The 26,321-nt window shown below is 41.6% G+C and overlaps 1 protein-coding gene across 1 annotated transcript; it reads right to left on the bottom strand.

Moving 5' to 3' along the window:
• Nucleotides 1–431: 431 nt before the first annotated feature.
• On the bottom strand, nucleotides 432–25,311 carry ATIC (5-aminoimidazole-4-carboxamide ribonucleotide formyltransferase/IMP cyclohydrolase). Its single transcript, XM_053919054.2, has 16 exons — nucleotides 25,180–25,311; nucleotides 24,721–24,847; nucleotides 22,519–22,595; nucleotides 21,656–21,722; nucleotides 19,048–19,136; nucleotides 18,591–18,742; nucleotides 18,120–18,276; nucleotides 14,622–14,747; nucleotides 13,624–13,731; nucleotides 12,473–12,558; nucleotides 11,260–11,349; nucleotides 8,850–8,978; nucleotides 4,345–4,437; nucleotides 3,012–3,194; nucleotides 961–1,116; nucleotides 432–671 (listed from the first exon to the last, which is right to left on the bottom strand). Exons 1-16 carry the CDS (start codon nucleotides 25,196–25,198, stop codon nucleotides 552–554), a joined length of 1,779 nt encoding a protein of 592 aa, XP_053775029.1. The 5' UTR covers nucleotides 25,199–25,311; the 3' UTR covers nucleotides 432–551.
• Between the last annotated feature and the right edge of the window lie 1,010 nt (nucleotides 25,312–26,321).

Raw genomic sequence — 26,321 nt, 5'->3', positions numbered from 1 at the left:
TTTAGGCAGCTCCAGAGGGAGCATCAAGGGCTTGCTGAAATCACGGGAACCATTTCACTTCTCACGGAGGGAGAAGTACACACTAGTATTATCTATTTACGGGGTCAACAGAAGGCTCATTCCCTCTAAGGTTTTGGGTCACAGCATACAATCTGCCGTTTGTGTAGGGGGCAGAAAACCACGCTTTCCAGGACTGTAAGGAAAAGAAGCTCCGCATGAGTAGGATCCCCCTGAGCCCGCCAGTGGGGCTTTAAGACGCCTGTGCCGTCAGGCAGCGCTGCTGAGTTTCTCCCGCTCTCGCGATGGTTTTGAGAAGGTTCTCTCTCCCAGGTGATGTTCTGGGACGGCTGAGCTCCAAGGGGTCGGGATACTCTTGCATGCCTTACACATTGCTTTCGGACAAATTAAAAACAACTACCAGACACCATGGATCCAAGATAATTACTCAGATGTAATGTTTTATTTATTTTTTAATGTACTGATCATTTACAAATTTCCCACATGATTTTGCACCCACATACAAGCAAGCTTTCGAGCAGTGTGCGGTGAGATCAGTGATGAAAGAGGCGAAGACTCGTGTGAGCGAGGATGATTCCCAGTTCATCGCAGGCCTCAATCACGACTCTGTCAGCAGCGGAACCGGACGGAGCAGCAATATACGCCACGCCACTCTGAGTGGGGAGCACAATTTTATGTTAAATCGCACAAAAATCAAAACCCACATCTCACAAGCATGAATGATTCACACTGCGGACTTAGTCAAAAAGGCAAAATAAAATGATTTGAGTTATCCATACATCAAACAGAGTAGTCAAAATAATTCTCTTACTGTCAGTGACACAGCCCAGTGCCATAGTGTAAATATATGAACGCACAGAACTTAAAAATCAGAGGCAGGATTCCTCAAAGTCTCTATATAATGATCAATTCTCTGCAAATGTACACCCATTCCATACGCACCCTTTTAGCTCTGTCTACATTATCCCTGAAAGGGAAGAAGGCGTCGGAGCTGAGAGAGACTTCGCTAAGTTTGCCAACCCATTCTTTCTTCTCTGCCTCAGTTAGTAATTCAGGGACCTGCTCGAACAGCGCCTTCCACTTGACTAAATCTTCACCCTGTGAACGGGGGAAAGGGAAAAGGTTTTGACACCATCTTTAGTTCTATCTGATGCAAGAATGCTGGAAAGATCTTGGGCATTTTTCCTAGGACTTCTTAATGAAAAATAATGGCAATTACATACAAGTTATGTTTCTAGAGTCGCTCTCTCTCTCTCTCAATGCTTTTAACATTTCATTAGGAAGAAAAGTGATTCTAAGTGTACCAAATAAAGACTATACCATTTATTTTCTACATCAGTTTATTCCAAATATATTTTGTACTTTAATCTCTGCCCAAGTTAATATACTAGTTTATATCCCGGTATCAAAGCAAGAAGAGGAACAGATGATAAGGGATATTCTGAAACTACATTTATACAATCTGTGGCAAGTATATGGTCAGTATTAGAGACAAATCAAAACACAACTCATAATATTCCTATTTTAAGAAAGTGCTTCCGTTTAGGGTGATGTTGTTTTTGGCTTAAACAACATCCTTTTATTCCTGTTCACATAAAAAGACTCCTCCAGGAAAATTAGCAGGGTTTTGCTTGGTAATATCAAACTGCAAGAATATAAGGTTCAAGTCCTTCCGTGACGGCACCCTCTGCGGCCTCAGCCTTTGGTGACCCTCACTACGTCACGGACTCCTGTCCCCGAATGAACACCTCAGTGCAGCAGACTCGCCCTTTAGAAAGTCCCCAAGGTTCTGACTACAGGACCTTTCTCTTGTTTTCTGCCGGTATTTCTTAAGCACTTGCTAACATCCAGGAACTGGGTGAAACCCTATTCTTTTGGCAGGCTGCCTAGTACTGGCAATTTTAATGTTCCCACACACCTCCAAAACAAAAGATAGTAAAGAACATGAAACTCAACAAAAATATATTGAGCTGTTAATGGCGTTTGAGAAAATACAGGTGGCAAAAGGAGATACTGGCTACCTGCTATCAGGTGATGTGCATGCAATGTTGCATGCACACCCAGCGCGCCGCCGTATGTGGCACTGTGACAGACACCTCACGACGGTGATGTGCATGTAATGTTGCATGCACACCCAGCGCGCCGCCGTATGTGGCACTGTGACAGACACCCCACGACGGTGATGTGCATGTAATGTTGCATGCACACCCAGTGCGCCGCCGTATGTGGCACTGTGACAGACACCCCACGACGGTGATGTGCATGTAATGCTGCATGCACACCCAGCGCGCCGCCGTATGTGGCACTGTGACAGACACCTCACGACGGTGATGTGCATGTAATGTTGCATGCACACCCAGCGCGCCGCCGTATGTGGCACTGTGACAGACACCTCACGACGGTGATGTGCATGTAATGCTGCATGCACACCCAGCGCGCCGCCGTATGTGGCACTGTGACAGACACCCCACGACGGTGATGTGCATGTAATGCTGCATGCACACCCAGCGCGCCGCCGTATGTGGCACTGTGACAGACACCTCACGACGGTGATGTGCATGCAATGTTGCATGCACACCCAGCGCGCCGCCGTATGTGGCACTGTGACAGACACCTCACGACGGTGATGTGCATGTAATGTTGCATGCACACCCAGCGCGCCGCCGTATGTGGCACTGTGACAGACACCTCACGACGGGGAAAACCAGCCCCGGCCACCAAAAGCTTATAATCAACAGGGGAAGTACAAACAAACCAACCAAACCAATGGTTATAACTTAGAAAGAGAAAATTCATGGTGTACGAAAGGGATGAAGTTAAGTGAGACAGAAGACAAGGTGAAATTTGTAACAAGTTTAGATGAACACTTTTAAATAATAAAGAATTTTAAAGAACAGCATTTTCTCTCCGTAGTGATGAAAGTCAAGTCTGTCACACAGAAAGGGTGAACATACTGATACACTCTACTCATAACCCAATGACAAGCCTTCTACCTCGCCGATGGTTCCAGTAACATACTGATCGATGGCATTGGAGATTTCCGCTCTCTTCACTCCGGCTTTGAACCTCATCGACAGTACTCGTGGATGGTGTCTAAGCCACCAAGAGTTCGCCTTATCTCCCGCGAGGCGTGTGCAGTGGATCCGAGACTGCTGTCCTGCTCCGATGCCAATAACCTGAAGAACATAGACATTAAAATGAATACTTCTTCCAACTACACACCTGCCTCAAAGGATCTTTTGTGCAGATTCCCCGAAATCTACCTACTAATTTTGTGGAAGAAAAAAGCAGGCCAAAATAAAAGAAATGCAAATACTTTTTCAGTCATTTAAAAGTGAGGGTAGGTAAGAGGTTTATGACTAATAACTATACATTTTACCCCTTCATGTTCTGGAAGTTTCTAGAACTCCTGGACATCAGAGGGAAGCATGGTCTTATTGGAACTTATCAGAACCTGAGGAGACCAGCAGCCACAATCTCCCAGGTTTCTGTATCAGAGACTGGCAATCTTTTAACAGCAACCACCAAAATTCTCAATGTGAGAGGGTCCTCCAGGGCCCATGCTAATCCATATCCACCCTCCCTCCCACTTAAAGGCCAAATGCCAAAAGAACAGCACAAGGCTCGATGAGAAGAGAGGGCTCCCAGGCAGCACCAGCCTCACCCTTGAGGCAGGAGCAGCCTGAGTGAAGAGCGAGCCTGGCCCTGTGGCCTGTGGCTCAGAGCACGAGGGAGAAGTTAGCTTGTGACACTAGGGAGCAAGATGTGCTCACTGACGTGACCGCAGCAGAGGCTGCGCAACTGTGTAATTTGTGAAAACTGGTCCAACTCTACACCTAACAAGGGTGAATTTTACTGAATACAAATTGTGCCCCAGTAAACCTGATTTTAAAATATCATGTTAACTCCTAGTCTATGAGTTCTTGGTAAAATAACCAGAAGATACATGTAAAGATACCCTCTGAGCTGTAAAATATGGGCCTGTGGGGGCATCAGCATTCTTCACTCCCTCTCTACCCACGGTGGCAGTGGTGGGGTAAATAATCCGTTTTGTAGCAGCTGTTCAAGTCCCATGAATCCACAGTGTGCTAGCCCATTCCAGGCAAGAAGCAATATGACTAATTTTAATACTTAGTTCCAAAGATACTTTATAATCATCTTAATGGTAAGAATTCACTTGAACAGTCTACCAGCATACCCAAGTAATACTGACAAACGCAGGAGAGAAAAAATTGGCAGATATCCCCCGTCACTGGAGGCAGATGGATTTTTGAGTATCGTTTTGTAGAATAGCAGCCCCTCGGGTGAGCTGCACGGCCCGGTTACCTGGCCATTCTTGGCGTAGCACACGGAGTTAGACTGCGTGTACTTCACAGCGATGGTGGCCACAGTGAGGTCTCTGAGCGCAGGGTCCGGCAACTGAGAAAACAGAATGGGAGACAGCGCCTGGCTTTTTAAACTTCATTTAACTTTCAGCATCTATACAGCAGATACGGTAGCAGACTTACGATGCAGTTCTCTCTCTCAAATGGCAGAGTGAAATTAGCTCCTCATGCTAAGCACTAGTGTGTTTTACTGCAGAGATCAGCACTGAACTATCTGTCGTGGAATGGAGCACAGCGCCTGCCCCATCACAGACTCAAACTGATGCCTCTTTGCAACAGCTCTGGCTGAAGCCTGTTTACGTATCACACAAGATAAGAAATGCTACATCCACTCCGACACTACTAAATAATATTTTCTCTACCAGTACCAACAAACACCTGGAGATGTAATAACACTTATGTTCAGAAAGAGCATGGAGGGTAATTCTCATAGACATTACCAACAACCGTGATGCCCACGCAAGGCCAAAGCTATTTGGGGAGAGTCAAATTAGGATCAGTTTCTGCTTTCTCTAGAATGCTCTAAGCAGAAACTATCAAAAAATGCACTGTGAACTCCCAGGTCCAACATAAAACAACAAATGCTACAGCCCCCAAGCCACTCCCTTTAACACGAAGAGAAGAGCCGAGAAGGACGGTGATCTATGTTGTCCTGCCACGTGACACAGGACAAGAGCCGCGGCTAATGGATAAATCAGTTAACGGAGACACCGGAACTCAGACCTCAGCAGAGTTAAAGCCTTCTGCTCTGCCAAAGACCCTGTACTGACAGGATAAAAAGACAAGCCGTAGACCAGGAGAACACAGTTGCACACCACATACCAACAAACACTAGTATCTGAAATACATAAAGACCTCTTGGAACTCACCCACAAAAAAAATCTAATTAGAAAACGTTGACAAAGACATGAAAAGATATTTCACCAACAATGATATGCAGATGGCAAATAAACACATGGGAAATGTCCATTATTGGTTATTAGGAGATGCTATTTAAAATGAGACCTTCTATCCTGGCTGGTGTGGCTCAGTGGTTGAGTGCCGGCCTGAGAATCAGAGGGTCACTGGTTTGATTCCCAGTCAGGGCACCTGCCTGGGTTGCGGGCCAGATCCCCAGTGAGGGGCATGTGACAGGCAACCACACATTGATGTTTCCTCCCTCTCTTTATCTCTCCCTCCCCCTCTCTAAATAAATAAATAAATAAATAAATAAATTAAATAAAATCGTAAAAAAAAAAAGAGAGACATTTGCCTTGGCCAGGTGGCTCAGGTGGCTGGAGCACTGCTCCACACCAAAGGTTACAGGTTCGCTTCCGGGTCAGGACACGTGCCCTAGTTTGCCAGTTTGATCCCCGGGTCAGGAGTGTACAGGAGGCAAAGGGTCGATATTTCTCTCATATTGATGTTTCTCTCTATCTCCCTCCCTCTCACTCTCCACCGCCCCCCACCCTGCCCCACCTTGTCCCTTCCTCTTTCTAAAACCAATCCTTGGGTGAGAATTTAAAAAAAAAAAAAGAGAGAGAGACACTGCCACTCACCTATTTTATAAAAAATGGTAAGAATGCAGAGAAACTGGACAACTCATACAATGCAGGTGTAAGATGTAAAATGGTATCTATTCCCAGGAAAACAGTTTGGCAGTTTTAAAAAGAACTAAATATGCAACTGTAATACCACCCAGCACCTAGCATTTACACTCCAGGGCATTCGCAACATAAACAAAACCTTATGCTCAAACAAAAACCTGTTCGTGAATGTACCATGAACAAAAATTACAGCAAAGGAGACCAGTTTAGCAGTAGCACAAGGAGGGGTGGGGGCAGGAAGGGAGTGAGTACGGCTACGAAGGGCAACAAGGGGGACCCTTGTGCTGGTGGGAGTGCCGGGCCCTGACTGCACCCAAGTCAGCAGCACGGCTGCGACAGAGGGCTGCAGCTTTGCAAGACTGCACCATTCGGGGAAACGGGGTAAAGGAAACGGGCACTCTTAAAACTGCAGGGGAATTTACAGTATTTTTTTTTTACTCTCAAAATTATAAGCTTAATTTAAAAATACTGTTAGGATTGCTTAAGAATTTATGATTCTAAGGTGCTACTAACGTAATACCTTAGTGATACATTACATGTTCGAGTCACCAACTATACATTTATCCCTTTGTTTCTAAGAAAGACTAACAACCAGGGCTAGGCTCCTAGATGTCCACCTTCTGCAACCTGCTATTGTGAGTCAGCAGAAGAACCGTGAGACGTGTGGAGGACGGAAGGCAGCGAGACCGAGGGCCTTCCAGGCAGGGCACGCGTAGTTAAGGCGACTTCAAGCAGTATTACAACAATGGAAGAGGAAATAATTCAGGCATGTTCATTAATGCTTAGTTCCTGCTCCTTGCACTTCTCCCACTCTCTCAGGACTGAAACTGTTCCAGACCTTAACAGTTCAATCTGATGATTTTGAGGCTGCAATGTTAACACAAACCTGCTTTAAAAGAAGGGAGAGAAATATAAAGGAGGACAAAACCATCATTCTTATCCTTAAGTTCACAAATTTCTATTAAAAATAGGGATGAAACAAGTAGAGAAGAATTTAGGTAAAACAATTAAAATACCTTCAATCCTTGTTCAAAAAACCGAACAAAACAAAAACCCAAGCTACCACAACCAGAGGCACAAAACCTATCAAAAATTGCTAAAATATTAATCAGCCCAATACCTATAAACCTACAATGAAAACTTTACAAAGTCAGTGTCTCAATAGTTAGGCAACATGGGTACCATGGAATCTATACCAATGCCCTTTCTGTATTTCTAAAGATACATTAACTAAACAGATTAATAAAATAATAAAAGAGCCTCTCTTTCCTGTAAGCTGCTTAAAGTAACACTGTTGCAAAATACTATTTCCATGTGGAAGTCCAAGTTCCTCATAGCCCTGGCCAAGGAATAAATTCAAAGGTCAGAAAGATATTTCTGTGTATAATACCTACATGTGCCTGTACTTCAGGGCACCAATAATTTTCAAAGTTAAAAATGGAAGGATGCCCAATAAATCAACAAAGATGATGTTTTAATCACCAGATGCTTACTAACAGAACTATCCCGATACAGATTTTAAAGCTCATTTTTAGCAATTCTACGGAAAGCCTCCAAGTCAGACAGGGGAACAGATTGTAACCACTCATTTCTGTTACAGTGAATGACTTGATGATAGAATAATCCTCTTCTAAGAACGAAGAGAAGAGCTAAACGCAGAGCTAGTAAAAGAGCACGTACTGAGAGGCATGATCTCAGAGAGGGCGAAATGAGTGTGACCATCTATGCTTTTCCCCTTAAGGCATTCTCCAAGATGCAGCAACAAACTCCCAGGTGAGTAAGTTGAGCACAGCTTTGGAGTCTTAGCAAAGGCAACAACGCTTCAGTGTACACCAGAGCAGAGTGATACTCGTGGACCCTTGTGCTTCTGGCAGGACTGGGGTGAACTGTAACAGACCAGACCGTACAAAGGCTGAAGCCCACATTCAAATCAGCTCAATTCCGGCCTGAATAAAGATGATCTGCCTCCACGTGATGTGCCTGCCAGAAGCTGAAGTCAACTCTCTGCAGAAAAAAAATGCCATCCAGAACCTCAAAATATCTCTGCGGTTTTATCACAAGCAATGACCAGCAGTGGATCAAAAATACCAGGACAGGGGCAGACAAGACCAGAGAACAATGGAGTGACAAATCTGAAGTAGTGAGAAAAAGCATAGCCAATATTAGACCCAGCAAAAATATCCTTCAAAACTGGAGGCCCAATTAAGGGATTTCAGGAAACGTTCACCAGCTCATCCATTTCCATATTGTATAAACTGGACTGTCCCCACCATGTCCCAATTTTGTGACTTCTACAACAGAGGTGACAGTAGTCCCCTCTTTGCTCCACGGAGTGCTAGTGTATTAAATGATATAATACATAATTACAAAAAAAATCACCATTATTATCCTAGGAATATATCCTTCCTAAAAGATGACAAAGAACACAAGAGCAAAACCTTGTCTCCAAACAACACTGATCACAGTGCTGAAGATAAAAGCGCCAAGTTACCCGGCATAGTACATCGATACATGAATGGCTGTGTGGCCTTTCAGATGAAGATGCAGATACACGTTTATTGATAGAGAAACACATTTGTAGCTTAGGGCACAAAAAAAGGCGAGTAACAGAACAGTTACCACGATCCCATTTATGAGGAAATGAAGATAAATCTATGTCTATACATATTCACAGAAGCTCTAATATGGCCTTTTGTTCATTTTTTTCAGTTCTCAAGCTTACTTAACGACTCAGAGATGCAGCAGCCACTTGCGTATCATCCAGTTTTAAATATGGGCCTTAGTAAATGCACAGCCTTATGAATATTACAAAGAAATGTACAGAATTACTAATGTTCAGTTCAGGTGTTTTCAAACTTACATCTTTATTCTTGGTAACAACATTGCTAAATAATGACCTGCCGATGACACCATTATTTCTCTTCTGGCTTAAACGAAGACCAAAGAGAGTTCGAACTTCATTTTCATCTGGACTGTAAGACTGGTCCATCTACAATACAGATACAGAGAGTTAAAAGTAATAAACCTACATCCCTCAAAAATGTTCATTTAATTTATACACAAAGGATTTCTTTGTAAGCAAAGTTCTATGGACTTTTTTTCCAATTTAATCATACATAAGATCATTTCAGTATGGGTATGAAAGAGAGGCCAGACACCAATATTATGGGCCAAAAAATTTTAGTTTTCCAACTCTATAGGGTATTACGGGTTTTGCAATTTTTATATAACATTAAAACCAACGATTCCAGTGAGTGCATTTTTGGTTGCATTATCTAAAGGTATTATCTATATAATTCTTCTGAAAGATCAAGCAGATAGAACAAAATTTGCTAGTAAACTGGCAGGGCACAGAAATTAAATTCTAATTTCCCCTTTTTCTGAAAATCTACTATAAAATACCTAACTAACAAGTGAACTACAAGTTAAGAAGAAGTTAAAAAGGGGGAAACACGATTGGTTCTGTGTCTTTGCTACTTGAAAGGGAGTATGTCATTTATTGCTATCTTTCTCTCTTAAATGTTGAGCTGAAAAGACATAAAGATGTGGAAATACTCTGTTAAGACCAGTTTCTCCCCAGATATTTTTCTAAATCTGACAGCATTTCTTCATTTATCCTTTGGATGATCTTTTGACTTAAAAAGCACTAACGTCTATGACTTGTCATGACGTGTCATGACTATAACGTCTATGACAAGCAAATCTTCATGTTAATTCTGCTTATTTTGCATTTGCCTGAATTCTAACATCTTCCTTTTTCCTTTGTATGACACAATTTCTAATACTGGGATGTGCCTTCCTATTAGCTGATGTCAAAAGAAAACTGTCATTAGCCAGGAGGAATTAAGTAGTTCCATGGTTGTCACTGTGTGTCCACACGCAAACTTAGCCAAATTCTCTAAGCACTGAGGAAGCTCCAGGCGACTTTCTATACTTTTGAATATGAAACTGTCAGGTGCTGAAGAGGTCACGATGATAAGCCCAGGGTTTGGAAAACGTTCTCTGTGCTGCTACATTAACTGCTAATGGCCGTATGTGCTCAATACACTTAACATCAGAAGACATGATTAAGAAACCGAAAAACACAGTGGCAGCTAACCGAATGATTTAATTTGTCAAGTGGCTTAGAAAAAAAAGTATGTTTACTTAAAGTGGTATTTTTTTCTTCTTTCCTCAAAAAGGCTGACCTGGAATCTATGGCGAACCATACAATTACTGGTATCTTACTACGAAGTAATAAGTAATATTACTATCTTACTACGAAGGATAAGTACTTAATAACTTCTGTTATAGGGGGCTGGGATTCTACAGATTTTCTGACATCAGTACTTTCTGCAAAACACCATTATGAATTTTTACTTTCAATTCAATTTACTCTTTGCTGTATCATTGTAAAATCCTAGACTATGGGCTAGTTTCCCTATGCCTAAAAGCTTGCAAAAATTAGTTAAGAAAAATAATCTCAACAACCTATTAGAAAAATAAGCAGAGTATGGACAGTTCATAAAAAGGAAGTAAAAAAATACTCTTAAATGTAAAAAGATGTTCACCCCACTATAATGAAAAAATAAAACTACAATGAGATGCCATTTTCCTCTATCTTACTGCTAAGATGAAAAAGTTTAAGAATGTAAGGCTGGCAATGGTTTTAAGAGATAGGCAAACTTTACGCATTCCCATTAAAACATAAAGTGTTCTATACAATTTCTAAGACTATCTAAACTATGAACGACCTCGTCGTAATTTCGCCCCTATGGCTCCTTCATTTGGTGCAAGGATTGTGTAGTAGCTAAAGACTGGTGACAGTGTAGATAAGATTCACAGACATGGGACAAAATTCTAAGATGGTGAAGCATTGTATATTTGTGTCAGCAAGGGAAAAAACGAAAGGAGAAAAACGCACATATTTGCTAAACATGTATTTCAGGAAAGATACGCAAAAAATGTTAAATATTAGGTACTTCTAAACAAGGCGACTGTGGCAGAAGGTAAGGATGGGAAGACTTTTCTTCAAATGGCCCCTAATACCTTTTGAATAGAAAACCATGTAAATATACTAATTATTTTTAAAATCTTAAAAATTCTTTATGAAGTAAGGAAGGTACCCCCTTCTTAAACCCAAAATCAATAGTAAAAAAATAATAAATTGCAGGATTAAGGATAAAGAAGCTGCAGTAAAGAGTGTCAGCATAAAGGAAAGATTAAATGTGGGGAAAAAGAGACCCAAAACAAGAGAGCAAATCACTGTTTCAGACACGAAAGTCACTAACCTGGAGAACGCAGTAGTTCCCGTTTTTCTTTTTAGAAAGTATTTTCAAAGCTTCTTCTTCATATCCTGGTGCAACAATTCCATCAGATACCTGTAAATAAATATTTTCTGTTTTAAGAAATTAGAGAACAACTCTTTAAAAATCAAGAGACAATTATTATCTCAAATAATGCAGCCACAATTACTGGTTTCTACCTTGAACAGATAATGCTAACACAGTAGGTCCTCAAACAACACCATTTTGTTGATAAGATACCACAGGAACTTAAACTCTTGTTTGTATCAATTAATTGTTTTTCTTATACATAGTTTTGCTTATTTTGCTTAAAGTCACAGAACCTATCTATGATGTTAAGTGAGCACTCACTATATTATATTTAAGAAATATAAGCCTGTGTTGGAATACAACACTTTTTTTTTTTTTACAGATTTTATTTAGTTTTAGAGAGAGGGGGAGGGAGGGAGAAAGAAATGGAGAGAAAACATCAATGTGTGGTTGCCTCTCATGCACCCCCTTACTGGGGACCTGGCCTGCAACCCAAGCATGTGCCCTGACTGGGAATCTAGCGGGCGACCCTTTGGTTTGCAGCCTGCACGGAGTCCACTGAGCCACACCAGCCAGGGCAGGATACAACTTTCCAGAGCTGAACTCATCTTATGTGCTGTCCCTTCAAAGTTTTTGCTGTTAATTTCAGCTTTAACTAATATATAAATGATTTGCTCTAATACCCTGAGGAAGAAAAACAATTTCTTACTATTCTGTTCACGGGGTGGTGCTTTGCACTAGGAAGCGCATGTTCTGGTTGCAGATGACAGTGGTCACGAGAAGAGAATCCCTAAAGTGCTGTCAAGCCACTTTACAAATACTGTCAAGCCACACGCCCCTTCAGGCGTCACTTCTACCTAGTTTTTTTCTCTCTTAGCTATGTGAGCTATCTTTTTCTCCGTCTGTCTCCCCACTCCCAGCACCACCCTCACTTTTCTGGAATGCTTGTTTGGTACTCAGCTGATGGAGATTAGTTTTTCAGAGTGGTTCATAAATTTTCCCTTTATACAATATCTTTCATTACAGACTCATGAAGTAGTTTAAAGTAAAGTAACTAATTGACACATGGTATAAATATAAATATTGTAGGTTATAGTTTCAGTAAACACTGAACAGGTAAAGCTTTACTCAGTTACACATGGATGAAGATACACAAATATCCACTAACCTCTCTGGAGATAATTTTGGCAGTAGGGACATCACATATATCAGATAATGCAACAAAGTCACCAAATGAAGACATCCTATCGGCTCCTGAGAATAAAAATTAAAGACAGGTATCTATCACAAACTAGAAAAAGATGGTATTTAAAAACCCCAATATGATCACAATCCATTTCTCTAAATCTGTTATTGTTTACACAAGATGTAAATCACAGATTAATTAATCATTTAATTGAAATGCTCAGGGAGAACGCATCCTTTAACTTTACCTTCTAGAATAGCACTCCGCAAACCTTTTCTCTGATCGGTCTGAAGTACATACTTTTAAGCTTTGTGGCCACGTGGTCTCTGGTGTGACCACTGAACTCTGGTTGTGGTTCTGAACCAGCCACTGACACCACATGGACAAAGCTCGTGAACCTGTTCCAATTGAACCCTTTGTAAAACACAGGCGGCAGGCTGGATCCTGCCTGTGAACCACCGTTCGCTATGCCGTTGCGGAAGGTGAACTGTAACATCAGGCTTCTCAATAATCTTCCATACATGTTGTAACAACATTCACAGGTCCTTAAACTCACAAATTAGGAATTCGTGAAATATATAATTCCAACAAAATTCAGTTTAGCCAGAAAAACCATACAATTTTAGTCATATATTAAGCAATTCAAATGCATTCCACAGCCTACTCTGAAATTACATGTACCAGATGCCAACTATGCTTCCATTTATTACATTAAAATACCAACACACTTTTTATAAACAAACTTATTCCAAGGCACTCACACAATCATTCAAAAGTATCAATATAAAAACAGGCCCTGGCTGGTGTGGCTCAGTGGATTAAACACCGGCCTGTGAACCAAAGGGTCGCAGGGATGATCCCCAGTCAGGGCATGTGTCTAGGTTGTGGGATGGGTCCCTGGTGGGGGATTACACAAGAGGCAACCACACACTGATGTTTCTCTCCCTCTCTTTCTCCCTCCCGTCCCCCCTGTCTAAAATAAATAAAATCTTTAAAAAATATTAATAAAAATACAAATTAAAGATAATTTGAAATCTGATAATGAGATAAAGTTATTACTATTTTTTCTACTTAGGATAAAATATTGCCTTATCTATTAAAAAAAAAACACAAAACCCTGTTATTCCTCTGACCTCTTGCTCGAGCATATGCAGTTGATACGGGTGTAAGGGTCTCATGCATGTCATAGACCATGCAGACCCTGGCCTCATCTTCACTAAGTGGAATTCCAACAGCAGCGCCTGATAGAGAAGACCACAAAAGAAACCAAAAACCTCAAGTTATTACTTGTCAACAACTAAATTAAGGCAACGTTTTTCTTAACATTGTCTATGCAGCATAATTTCTGGTGCCTGTGCCAAATTAAACACAAATCTGGCCAGGTGACTGAACATCAGAACTACAGTTGGAAGGGAGGGTGCAGGGGAGAGAATCTCCCCACTCTGGCCTCTGAAAACACAGCCACACACAGGTCTGAACTTGGCCAGCACCAGGCACGTGCATGAAGCTAGTTTACGTCATTCCAGATTCTGCATCCTGCTTCTTACTACAGGATGCTTATTTCTTCCCTGCTCACGTTGTTTTAATATTGAATAAATATTTGAGAACTAGTATGTTGGACTGTTCAACAGACCTGGTGATATAAATAAGTTTTGGAGTTGACTTAAACATAACCCCCCTCCAAAAAAAAAAAGACCAAAACCAAAACTAAAAGAAAAACAAACAAAAAACCCCACTCTCATACAATGGCTATAAAAAGGTACAGATAAAGTGTCCTGAGAACAACTTCTCTGGGTCTATCAGTTCCACTCTCAAGCATGTGGGAACTATTCAGTCACACTGCATTAAACTATTCTACTTTTTTATTTCCTAAAACTTCATCTTTCCACTATAAAAAACTACTTCCTAATCTTTTTATCTCACAATGATGTATATGTAAATAATACCTATGTGTCATTTTATCATCAGATTTAATCATGTTACTATACTGAAAGTGTTAACAGACTTGAGAAATAGCAGTTTCAGACTTCACAGAATGTCTGTATTTGCACAAGAACTCACCAATTCTTGTTAAAATTAGAAGGAAGTGCACTGGGAACAGTCCCAGAGCGGCCCCGGGACCAACACTTACCTGCGGGGCTGACGTGCTTGAAAGAGGCAGCAGCTGGAATGCCTACGGCTTCCTTGAGTTCCTTCACCAGCTGCCAGGCATTCAAAGCATCACACAAGTTAATAAATCCAGGGGCTCCATTCAGAACTACATACAAAAAAAATATACAAACATGACCAAGTCGGGTCCATAAGGTCGGATATATGTACGTTTCTTAAAACAGGCACTGAAACTGCACACATCTGTTTCAAGTGAAGAGGCAAACAGATCTACGCCAACGCATGGAATGGAGAGAAGTTAGAAGGCGCACACACGCTGCTGGAGGACCGAATGCAGCCCCTCTGGGAACGGAGCGACAGCGATGAACCGGGAAGGGAGAAAGAATGACAAGACCAGTGATGACCGGGGATGCATTTCGGTATGGAGCTGAGATTAATCAAGCATGGCAATTACACGGACAGCATAAAATTTAAGTGGTAAACTTTGTTGATTTAAGAAATATTCCACACTGAAGTGCCAAGAGCTGTGAGGAGGAGAGGAGGGAAAATGCGCTGAATTTTTCTTCTTTTACACCAGATGCAGTAGGTTCTGCATGAAGTTGAAATGCAGTTAAAAAAGACTACAGTTCAGACCTCTGCGTTGCCTATTTTCTTAACAGTGGCAGGATTTTTTAGAAGCTCATACCTCTAGTGTATAAACATTTGTTAAGTTTAGCACATATAAAAATAGTGGGCCATTAACTAAAAACAAACTTATAAATAACTGCATTTCCTTTGTGTTATCTTAGATACTAGATACGTTTAAATGTAAAACTGCCAAATATTTACTGAGTACCTGCTGCAGTGTGAGGCATAGTTCTAAGTACTTGGGACATTACATAAGAATAAAATAGCTACCCCCCGCCCCCATCACCATCTTCATGGAGCTCATGGGAGAAGCAGAGGAGAAACAAACAGGCAATAAAAAGTGAAGAAGAAGAAGAAGAAATGTTAGATACAAATAAGTTGAAAACACATGCACACAAAAACCTACACTAGAATGTGTTTAGCAGCTTATATTCATAACTGCCAAAAATTGTTCTCTCATTTTTTACGTACTTCAATGTCAATGGAGATCCCAACTATGGTACATCCATATACAACAGAATACTGTTAAGTGATAACAAATGAGCTCTCAAGCCACCAAAAAACTTGGAGAAACCTTAAATGCATACTGCTAAGTGGGCATTTCAGTGTGAAATGGTGACACAGTGTATGTGTCCAACCTTGTAACATTCCGGAAACAGAACTACGGAAAAAGAAAAAAGATCAGCGCTTGCAGGGGTTAGAGCGATGGAATGCAGGACATTTTTAGGTGGCGATACTAGTGAGGTGACTACGTCACATTATGCATTTGCCCAAACCCACAGAATACAGAACAAAGAGTAAGCCCTAATGCCAACTGTGGACCTTAGTTAATAATAATGAATCAATACTGCTCATTAAATGTAACAAAGGCACCATACAAATGCAAGAAGTTAACAGGGAAAAGTGGCGGGGAGAGGAAGTCTGGGGTCTGGGAACTCTACTTTCTGATGTTTTTCTGTGAATCTAAAACTGCTGGAAAAAATAGTACTTCAAAAATAGACACAGTTCAACCAAGTACAAATTAAAAAGCTTTTGAAAATGAAAAATCTGGGGACTAAAACTACACGAAGTTATTTTTTTTTGCCACAGGATCTAAATGGGGAACCTATCAGTACAAGGAGGAGATAGCTGAGATGCAATATAGATAAGTATGTTTTAAGAAATTCTAGGGCGCCTTTCCACACCCCTTCTCCCCAGGGCGCTCATGCTCGCTGGCGCGCTCTCGCTCTCTCTCTCTCCCCCCGGTACACACCTGAACCTCTCCTTCCTTTCATCTCTCAAGGCATGTAAAAAAAAAAAGGAAAAAAGAAATTCTAGAAGTAAAATTCATGCAAAATGTCAGGTTTCTACTTATCCATTCTGTAAATTCTTAGGGAACATGGGTACAGCAATGAACAAAGACAGACAAGGTTTCTGTTCTCGGGAGCTGACAACACAACGTGCAGCAAATGGAGTGACGTGACGAAGTGCGACTGGGCAGCTACTTTGGCCTGGCTGGTCAGGGAAGGCTTCTCTGAGGTGGTGACGTTTAGGGTGAGATCTGAATGTCAAAAACTGGGACTGTGAAGACCAGAGAGAAGCATTTTGGGTGATTTAGGTTTTAAAAACATGACTGTTGTGAAGAATTAAAAGGACAAAGAAAGTAAAGAGAGATTGGTTAGATCGTTGCCGTCTGGGAGACTTCTGGGGTGAACATGGAGGGGCTGGGTAGTGCTTTAAAAAACAAAGGGAATTTGTCTTTTATCTTATATTTTTAAAAGATTTTATTTATTTATTTTTAGAGAGGAGATAGGAGGGGGAGATAAACATGATTTGTGAGACAAACATCGAAAGATTGCCTCTTAAACATCCCCAACTGGGGACCTGGCCCGCACCCCAGGCATGTGCCCTGACCGGGAATTGAACCGTGACCTTTCAGTTTGCAGGTGGGTGCTCAATCCACTGAGCCACACCAGCCCGGGTGTGAAAAATCATTTTGAGGTAAAGTAATAATAGTGGTTGATCCACTAAATGTGAAGGGGAAACAAAAGAGTATGTCAAGTTCTCCTAACCCTCCCACCCTGCTCCATATTCCTCTTCCTTGGCTGCTAAGAAGCGGCCTGGATCTTCCCCCTTCCTTGCACCACCGAGTGCTCTGGGCTTGCCTCGCAGGCTATGAAGGGAGCTGACCTTGCTCTCGCCCAGCACCAACCCTCCCCCCAACACCGGGGCCTCCATGGTCTTCCCACCCCTCACACCCAGAGTTTTCTCCTCTGCAGCCTGTACCGCTCTCCCTTCTATCAGAGACAAGACAAGCTCTAACAGCTCACCTTAGGAACAAAACAGAACAGAAAATGAACAATCCTCTTGTAATTCTACAAACGCATGCAGGTCCTGACTAATTTTTCTGTTCAAAGAATTATCTTGACCACTGTTAACCTCACGTTCCTATTTCAGCCCATGTCAACTGGCCTTCCAGATCCATCAATCTAAAGCAATTGCTTCTCTCAAAACTCCCACATCAAATAGTCACTCTTCTGTTCTCAACAGCAGTCCAATCATTTGAAACTACACCTTTCCAACCCAGTTTCCCTCTGCTGGTTCCTCTGCTGCTACCCCAAAGCCTGGTCCTGACCCTTTTCTATGAGATCCAGGTCACACCACCCTGCCCTGTGTCTGCAAAATTACCTACATGACAAACACATCTCACCCTCTATCTCCAACTCGACCTCTCCCTGGAAGCCCAGTCAAGCTTGGTATTTTTTGCTCACAAGTCCACTTGACATCTCACACTTCAGGTGGCTACATAAGAGGTAAATTATAATTTATCTTCTAAATGTGAGCCACATAGTAATAGAGGAAGACACCCACACACCCACACAGCAAACCATGCCACAGAACATTCAGCCTCTACCTGTGATGGGGAGCTTGGGCTGGAGTGTGTATAACTGGGCTGGAGTTTGGTGAGGGTTCATTCCGTACCTCAAGGGCATCTGAGATATTCCTTTACCGTACTGCTTCCTGAAGTAATCTGAAATGGCTTCATCGTATTGTGCCGTGTGAGTAAAAGCCTGCAGAAAGTGGAAGTTGTGTGAAACACGGCAGCAAAAACGGTCTTGTTTTGCAGACAGCCAACTACACCCCCCCACCCAGCACACAGGCCTGTGCAGGAAAGACACCAAATAACACTAAGTAGCACGGTGAAGTCTTCCCTTCCCAATCCTCTTTCGATCTTTTTAAGGGAATCCCTCTCTAGTACTTGGGCTCTTCATTTACAACAGAAGGATAACAGCTCCAAGCAGAGCCTCAGCGGATGGCAGCACCTGGTGAGAACGGAGCACCGTGTGGCTTTGCAAACACTGCCCTAGATAAAAGTGCACCCGACCTTCAAGGCCAGCTGGCGCCTGGTCTCCAAGGAGGTGTCTTTACTGCCGGAGCTCTGCATCTCTGTGGACACGGCGGCGTAGTCCTGCGGCTCACACACCACAGTCACTCGAGCGTGGTTTTTGGCTGCTGCTCTCAGCAGGGTTACTCCGCCTTCGAAAACCAAAAGGTAATTTGTATTTTCATGTTGGTTTAACCTCTTTCAAACACAGTCACTGTACACATACTTCTACTGTAATTCTTGACTTTAGGTAGTAAGGGAAGAAAATCAACCCAGAAGAACCCCTACACCAAGAAATAGCTGAGAAAATAGAGCTGAGTGATAGCCGCCCCAGAGTACAATCTGAGAGCAGTAACTATTTCCTTCTCCCTCCATAGGGGTTCAAAGCAAAATCTCATTTAAAATTCCACTAACCCTCTCCTCTGTCAGTCTTCAAAAAATGGTATTTTCAACTTACCAATATCGATTTGTTCGACAGCCTCTTCAACAGTTACATCTGGAGAAGCCACTGTCTTCACGAAGGGATACAGGTTACAAACAACAACTCTAAAAGAAGAACGGACCTGTCGCTAAAAGTCAGCTTACATGGTTTACAGCTACGCAGGAAGAATAAGCCCGTCGCTATTAACACACGACCAAACCCACACACATCTAAAATGTAAACTGTGAGCCTGACAGTTGAGAATTCTGAAAAGTTACGTTGAAAAGTCAAAATATCACATGTTGCCGAACACATGTAAACAGAAGTGGCTTAAGAGGACAGCTTTCAATACACGTTGCTGTTGTGTGAGTAAACCCAGCTGCCGTTTTATTATCAAGCCACCAAAAAAGCTTTAACACAAAATTTTAACAAAAAAATTAACATAAATACAAGGCTACTGAGAGTGTCCTCATTTTGGAATGTAACCATTCAATTTTAGATTCTATTTCCAATGGACTATGTGTAATGATGAAAAGTGATGGATCATTCTAAGCACAGTATTTGTTTTGTCTTCAGAGGGGTCATACACATACACGATAATAAAAGCTGAAAAGATTAAGAAGTACAAACTGGTAGTTGCAAAATAGTCATGGGGTGTAAAAGTCCAGCATATGAAGTATACATAGTCGGTAACATTCTCCTAACTAAGTAAGGTGTCAGATGGATACGAGATTTATCAGAATGATCACTCAGTAAATTATACAATGTCTAATCACTGGGGTGTACACCTGAAACTAATATAATACTGTATTAAACTTTAATTTAAAAAAATGGAAGGCTGAAGAATAATTTAAAATATAGAACTAATATGAAATTAATAACCAGTGAGGCAGAATTCCACTCTGAGGATTGTAATGTGAGAAGCTCTGTGGGCAGGTTCCCCAGGGAAATAAGCTCAACAGAGAAAACTAGTAAAAAAGAGAAGAGAAGGGGAACACTTCCCAATGCCTATCACTCAAATACCAACACCAGACAAAATGTCACAAGAAAAGGAAAGACCAGTATCTCTCACAAATACTGACGGAAAAATCCTCAACAAAATACTAGCAAACGGAATCCACCAAAATGTAGAAAGAGGTACATACCATAGCCAAGCATGGTTTATCCCAAGAATGTATGGTTGGCTTAACATCTAAAGGTCAGCTAATGTAACAGACTGTGTCAGTAACACAAAGGATGAAAACCACTGATCATTTAAATCGATGCACAAAAGGCATTTGTCAAAACTGAACATTCATTCATGATAAAAAAAACCTCTCAATATCCCTGGCTGGTGTGGCTCAGTGGACTGAGTGCCGGCCTGCGAACTGAAAGATCGCCAGTTCAATTCCCAGTCAGGCACATGCCTGGGTTGTGGGCCAGGTCCCCAGGTGGGAACATGGGAGAGGATTTATCTCTCACATAACAATGTTTCTCTTCCTCTCTTTCTCCCTCCCTTCCCTTCTCTCTGAAAATAAATTTTAAAAAATTAAAAAAAAGATTAGTATATTAAAAAAAATAAAGAGAACTTGCTTAACCAGATAAACAACACTGTATTTAAGCAACATTGTATCCCCAAGAACTGTCTGCAAAGAAAATAGGAAAGCAGATATTATGACTCCTAGACTGATGACTTCCAGACTGAAAATTAGAAATATTGTTTAGAATTAGTGTCACTTTGTCAGCTTAGTTGCACCAATAGAATGCCTTTCTTCTATTGATATAATTGTTCCCTTTCCCTTTCTTGTAAATACCCCTTACTTTTGTCTCCTAATCAAAACAGTTTTTACGTTTCTGCCTGAGTCAGTGTTTTCTCAACAGCTAATCTTTTTTGATAGCAAATAAATGCTTGTTTGCCTCTCAAAACAAAAATAAAAAATTAAAAAAACAAACCCCAAACCTAAAGTAACCCATCCTTGTTACTGATGTTGTAACAAGGATGAAATTTGAAAACGTGCTAAGAAGGTAGTCGTAGAGGACCACATGCTGTCGGATCCCACTGATATGACAGGTTTGGAACGGATAAACAGACAGACAGAAACATACCGGTGGCTGCCTAGGGCCACAGGGTGTTGGGGAAATGAAGTATGAATGCTAATGGGTATTTTTTGGGGTGAGGGAGGTGATAAATATGTTCTAATATTAACCATGGTGATGGCGCACAACTCTGAATATACTAAAAACTACTGAGTTGTACACTTTAAATTGGGGAATCGTGTGGTATGTGAACTGTATCCAAATAAAGCTGTTCTACATGAAACAGTGAATAACTTTATGCAAATAACTAAGTTGCTTGTATATATGAACTTTTAAGTCATAACTTCCTAAAAAAGCCAAGGTTGTTTTAGTTTAGGCATGCATTTTGCTGACATGCTTGGCAAAACCAAAATGCTAACACATGGACAACGTCACACAGAAGGTACTCAAATGTTTGTGGTCAACAACCATAAAATTAATCCTAATCTCTTTTTTAAAAATTTTATTTTGTAGTGGTTTCGGGTGTACAGGTTAGTGGTTAGACAATCATATACTTTACAGAGTGTTCCCCCTGATCAAAATGGGCAACAGTCTTCACCTTTGCTCCTGATCGACTTTGAATTTTTACCTTATAAGACTGAAATCAAGTCTGGCCATGTCAGTGTTATCTTCTGGGGTGTTACGTGCCAAGATTCCTAATATAACAAAGTTAAAATATTAGTTCAAAAACCAAGTCAGAAGAAGGTACTTCTTTCCAGTGTAGTCCCATCCATCAAGTTAAAGTCTTTCACATAGCCTAATTAGGAATACCAAACACGGAGCTAAAAATAAGATTAGCAGGCATATTTCAAACCTTTTTAAAAATCAGTTTCTGATTCCCCTTTTTGTAACAAAATACATAAGAAATTTTCACATAACTGTTACCAGTTCCATTAAGCGATGCGCTCCCACAAGTAAACAGTTTACTTAATTGTTGGCCTTACAGTCTTTTATTTTGCCAAATTTTACACTGACTGGTAAGTTAGCAATATACTTATTTTTCACCATTTTTGATTGATATGCAATTTGTTGTCTAAGATGAATGAACAAAGTCGAGCACTTTGAAAAAGAATTATTTTGATAGTCAATTATATGGTCATACTTTATGCCAAGTTTGAATCATGATAAAAATCTTTTCAAACATAAAATCTAAATATTCTTATTAACTCCAGCAGGCGCTATCACTCTAAATTAATTCTCAGGTCAGTGCTAATACCCAGCAGACAAAAACAACCTGAATTCATCGCATATTAAGTAAACTAAATTTAAACATGTTCTAACATATTATGAACTTTGGCAGCAAATGTGACAAAATTGATATAACCCTCAGTTTTGGGGTTTTTTTTGTTGAGATCATGGGCTTCCTTTTTCCTTGTTTATTCTACAAAGTAATCAACTGAAATATTCCTGAAAACTACTGATTATTTTAAATTGAAGGTACCAACCACTTACCAGCATGCACTGCAGGATGTAAGGTTTTCACACGCCCCCCTAACATTTCAGGAAACCCTGTCAGCTCAGAGACATCTCTGAAAATAGATAAACAGAACATTGCTACTCTTTCTGCTTATAAAACTCTAGAGGAAACACGTCAATATGTTAAACAGAATTACCATTTTTACTACCTTCTCTAATATTTTTCACCTTTTTCAAATTTTCTACAATGAACACATATTGCTTTTATTGTAAAAAAATAATAAACATTTTGCAAATTCCATTTGACCAAGTGGCTCGCAGTTGCAATGTAAATGGGCAAATTGGTGACAATAAGGTTTCCAATTCAAAATTCTCTTCCCTGGAATTCAAAAAACAAAATCCAGTTTCTCTAACTGAGGATAATGGCTAAAAAGAGAAAAGGCAGATCTATACTTAGAAGTAATCACCATTGGGAGTATTTAAAAAGCTTGCTGCTCCTTTATCCTTAAAAATTTGCCTGTAACAACCGCCTTCTTCAGAACAGAACACTCATACTCACCAATTGAAGTCTCATCAGTTTACCTCACATGTCAATGTTAATTTCCTAGCCTAAAATCTCGGCTCCTCTCTTGTAGCTGTTAGTTGTGTGATCATGGGCTACTGACTTCTTTGTGCCTCAATTTCCTTATTTATTGAATTGGAATAATACTACCTACATCACAGGTGGCAAACACAGGCCCTCGGGGGGGCCCCCCTACCTTGTTTTATCTCGCCCGGCACCTTGTTTCTACCTGGCGACAGCACCGAGCTCTCACTTCACTGTTAAGGAGTAGTTACATTTACACAGTCCTAAAATTACAATTGGCCCTTTGAAGGCAACCTCCAGGCTGATGTAGCCACCCGTGAAAATGAGTTTGACACCCCTGATACACCAAGAAATTGGAGTAAGGATTACATGAGTTAACATACCTATATTTAAAAGTGTGAACAACCTCACTTTAATGGAAAACACATTTACATTCCCAAGTTTTAAGAAAAGACATCCATAAGGGGGCTAAGTGAGGAGTGGGCAGAGGTACAGATCAACAAAACCAAAGAGGTGATAAACACTTACACTGGAGAACAGACAGCCAACATGGGGGCTCATTATACTTTTCTCTCTCTTGTTACATCTGAAATGTTTCCATAGTACAAAGTTGGGTGGGGGTGGGGGAGGGAAGGGGCTACAGAAGAGGGTCTTAATTTGAAGGGTCCAACTATAAAACAACCCAACATGGGACAATGGAAAGAACACAGTTGCAGCTTTGGAGTCTCTCCGCTCCGCCTTCCGCGATCTTTACAGCGTTGTTATGCAAACCACGCCAGAGAGGTGCTGCAAAAAGACTTTGCGTTTATTTATACAGTAAAGCATTCCTGCCAATGAACTTATCAAACTGAGCGAGGCTGTGTACTGCTCTCACAGGTGGGGCAGGCTTACCCGATGAAAAAGGTAACCCTCTGTCTCCACATGGATCTGGAGGGCGTGTAGTAAACGTTCCACGTGACAACAAACGCAGACAGATCTTTCACTCCTTCTCTAAAATATGTTTCAGGGATGGAGATGCCCTTCCTCTGAATTATCACTTCAGTTTATAACAGTTGTCCCAGGGCCTTTTTCATTTTCTCCATTTTCGGTGCTTACTCTGTCTCCCACCAGAATGCCAGCTCTTTGATGTCAAGAACTGAAGCCTGACTTATCTTTTGCTCATTCCTTCTCCCCATCACTTAAGCCAGGTAATGAACGGCATGTGGATGAAAGAATGATAAATTTGTGACTTCATATAGTTACCAAAGGGGAAATGCAAAAGGGAAGAGGCAGATTTGAATCTTAATGTCAACAGTTTTAATAAAGAGCCAGTCAAAACAGATCATGTGAATCATAAACTAAGTTTATGTTGCAAAGAAACCCAACCCACCTACATTAATTTGTTATGAGTGGCTTGGAAGGGGGGCTCTGAAATGAGGCTACCCGGGGTCCGAACCCCTAGCTCCACTCCTTAATTCTGTGAACTTGGGCAGAAGTTATTAAACGTCTCTGAGCCTTACTTTCCTCTTCTATAAGCCGTGTACCAACCTCCCAGCGCCGTCGGCGGGCGTACGGACGGTGTTTTGCTCACAGTGCCTGTACATTACCTTCTGGTTAACGTGATCGTACTCCCTTCTCGTGGGACTTCACTTAAAAACTACGTGGTGCCTTACCTGACTGCCAGGCCGGCATCCCTGAGAGCTTTTGCAGTCCCTCCAGAAGCGATCAGATTCAAACCAACAGAAGTTAGGTTTCTGGCAAATTCCACAAGGCCGGTTTTGTCAGACACACTAAACAAGGCTGAAAGAGAAGGCATTTTTCCTCCTCAGTCGCTGTACGTGACAGTACGTTCTTCAAGGCCTTCTGTGTGCGGGGGTGTGTTTTGGGGAGAACAGCCACGGATCTCAAGCCACCATCACTTCCGCCCACACCACCCAGTCCCAGACCCCGGGCTCCATTCTGACCCCAGGCGGCCGCACTACCGCGGGCCCGGGCCTCCAGGCCTGCAGCGCAACAGTACCCCCACCCCAGCCCCCGGCGCGCCCGGCGGCCGCCGCTGCCGGGAGAGGACGCGGGTAGGAAGGGCACGGGCGGCAATGGCGCGGCTCCGCGAGGCCGCGCGGGGAGCTCACCGAGCTGGCCGGGCGCCATGGGTGCAGGCGGCGGGGTCCGGGACGAGCGGGGACGGCTGTGCAGACGCCACGTGCGCCAGAAAGCGGAACATCTGGAAAAGATCGCCGTCCGGAAGCCAGGCCCGGGTGGGTCACGTGACCCTGCCCGCCCAACCCCCCCCCCCCGCGCCCCGCCCTGTTCAGTTTTGGACCCGAAATCCGAGCCTCCGGGCTGAAAGGGAAAGCGGCGCGGGGCCCCGGCTGACCTTCCTTGGCCCAGAGCATAAACTTGAAGGACCCCCGCCCCAATCTCGCACTGCGGGCCTGACTTGTCCCGGTGCCCCAGAATGTGGCTGCCCCAGAGCCTCATTGAAACGCCTGTTTCCCAGGGCAGCTTGTCCCCAAAGGCTGGAGTGTAAGTAAAAGTATCAAAATCATTGAGAAACATAGGAAAAGTTCGTAGTTCATAGAGCGGCGAAGGTAGACAGCATCTTGGCGATTACCTACCATGCTCTCGTTATAATGAAGCTAAAAATATAAAACGAAGACCTGAAGATTAAAAATTAAGTGATTGACTTAACAGTTTACATGGTAGACGCAAAACGAAGTCAGCATCAGAGTTCTATAAGTGTAAAATAAACACCGTATTTTAAAGTCTTAGGACCGAAATAACAAAAAAATAAAATGTTCCTAATAATTTAATTACATGTTGTATTGACAACATACAAAAATATCAAAATTAATTTTACTTTTAAACTACTTTTAATATGAATATTAGAAAATTAAAAATTACATATGTGGTTCTTATTTATATTTCTACTTAACAGCACTGATCTCAACAGAATCCGAGAATTATTACATCAGTTGCCAACTGAGGTAAGGTACAGAAATCCTTAGAATGCTTTACACTTCATACTTTTTGAATGCTATTTATATGGCAAGATTCAAGTATAAATTGCAAATTTTAGGAATTATGTAAAATTAGAAACGTGGTACATTTGATTTTGCCAGAATTCCTACAAGTTCCAGGGGCTTAGGGTGGATTTTATAGAATGCAGTTTACATGAATTCATGATTTTGGTGCCTGACCTTACAGAAGTATTCTTCATATCTTTCTCCCATTTCTAAGATACTAGATAATACCAAGGACAAATGATTCTATA

The sequence above is a fragment of the Desmodus rotundus genome, chromosome 2 (genome assembly GCF_022682495.2).
Source record: "Desmodus rotundus isolate HL8 chromosome 2, HLdesRot8A.1, whole genome shotgun sequence".
NCBI classification, from domain to species: Eukaryota; Metazoa; Chordata; class Mammalia; order Chiroptera; family Phyllostomidae; genus Desmodus; species Desmodus rotundus.
This window is presented reverse-complemented; position numbering and strand designations above follow the sequence as displayed.

Bases quoted from the DNA above. Each gene is read 5' to 3' on its own strand.
- ATIC (XM_053919054.2), bottom strand. The intron at 13,732-14,621 runs GTAAGTGTTGGT...CTTCTCTATCAG, and splicing joins CAAGCACGTCAGCCCCGCAG to GCGCTGCTGTTGGAATTCCA. The intron at 1,117-3,011 runs GTAGAAGGCTTG...CCCCGTTCACAG, and splicing joins TTACTGGAACCATCGGCGAG to GGTGAAGATTTAGTCAAGTG.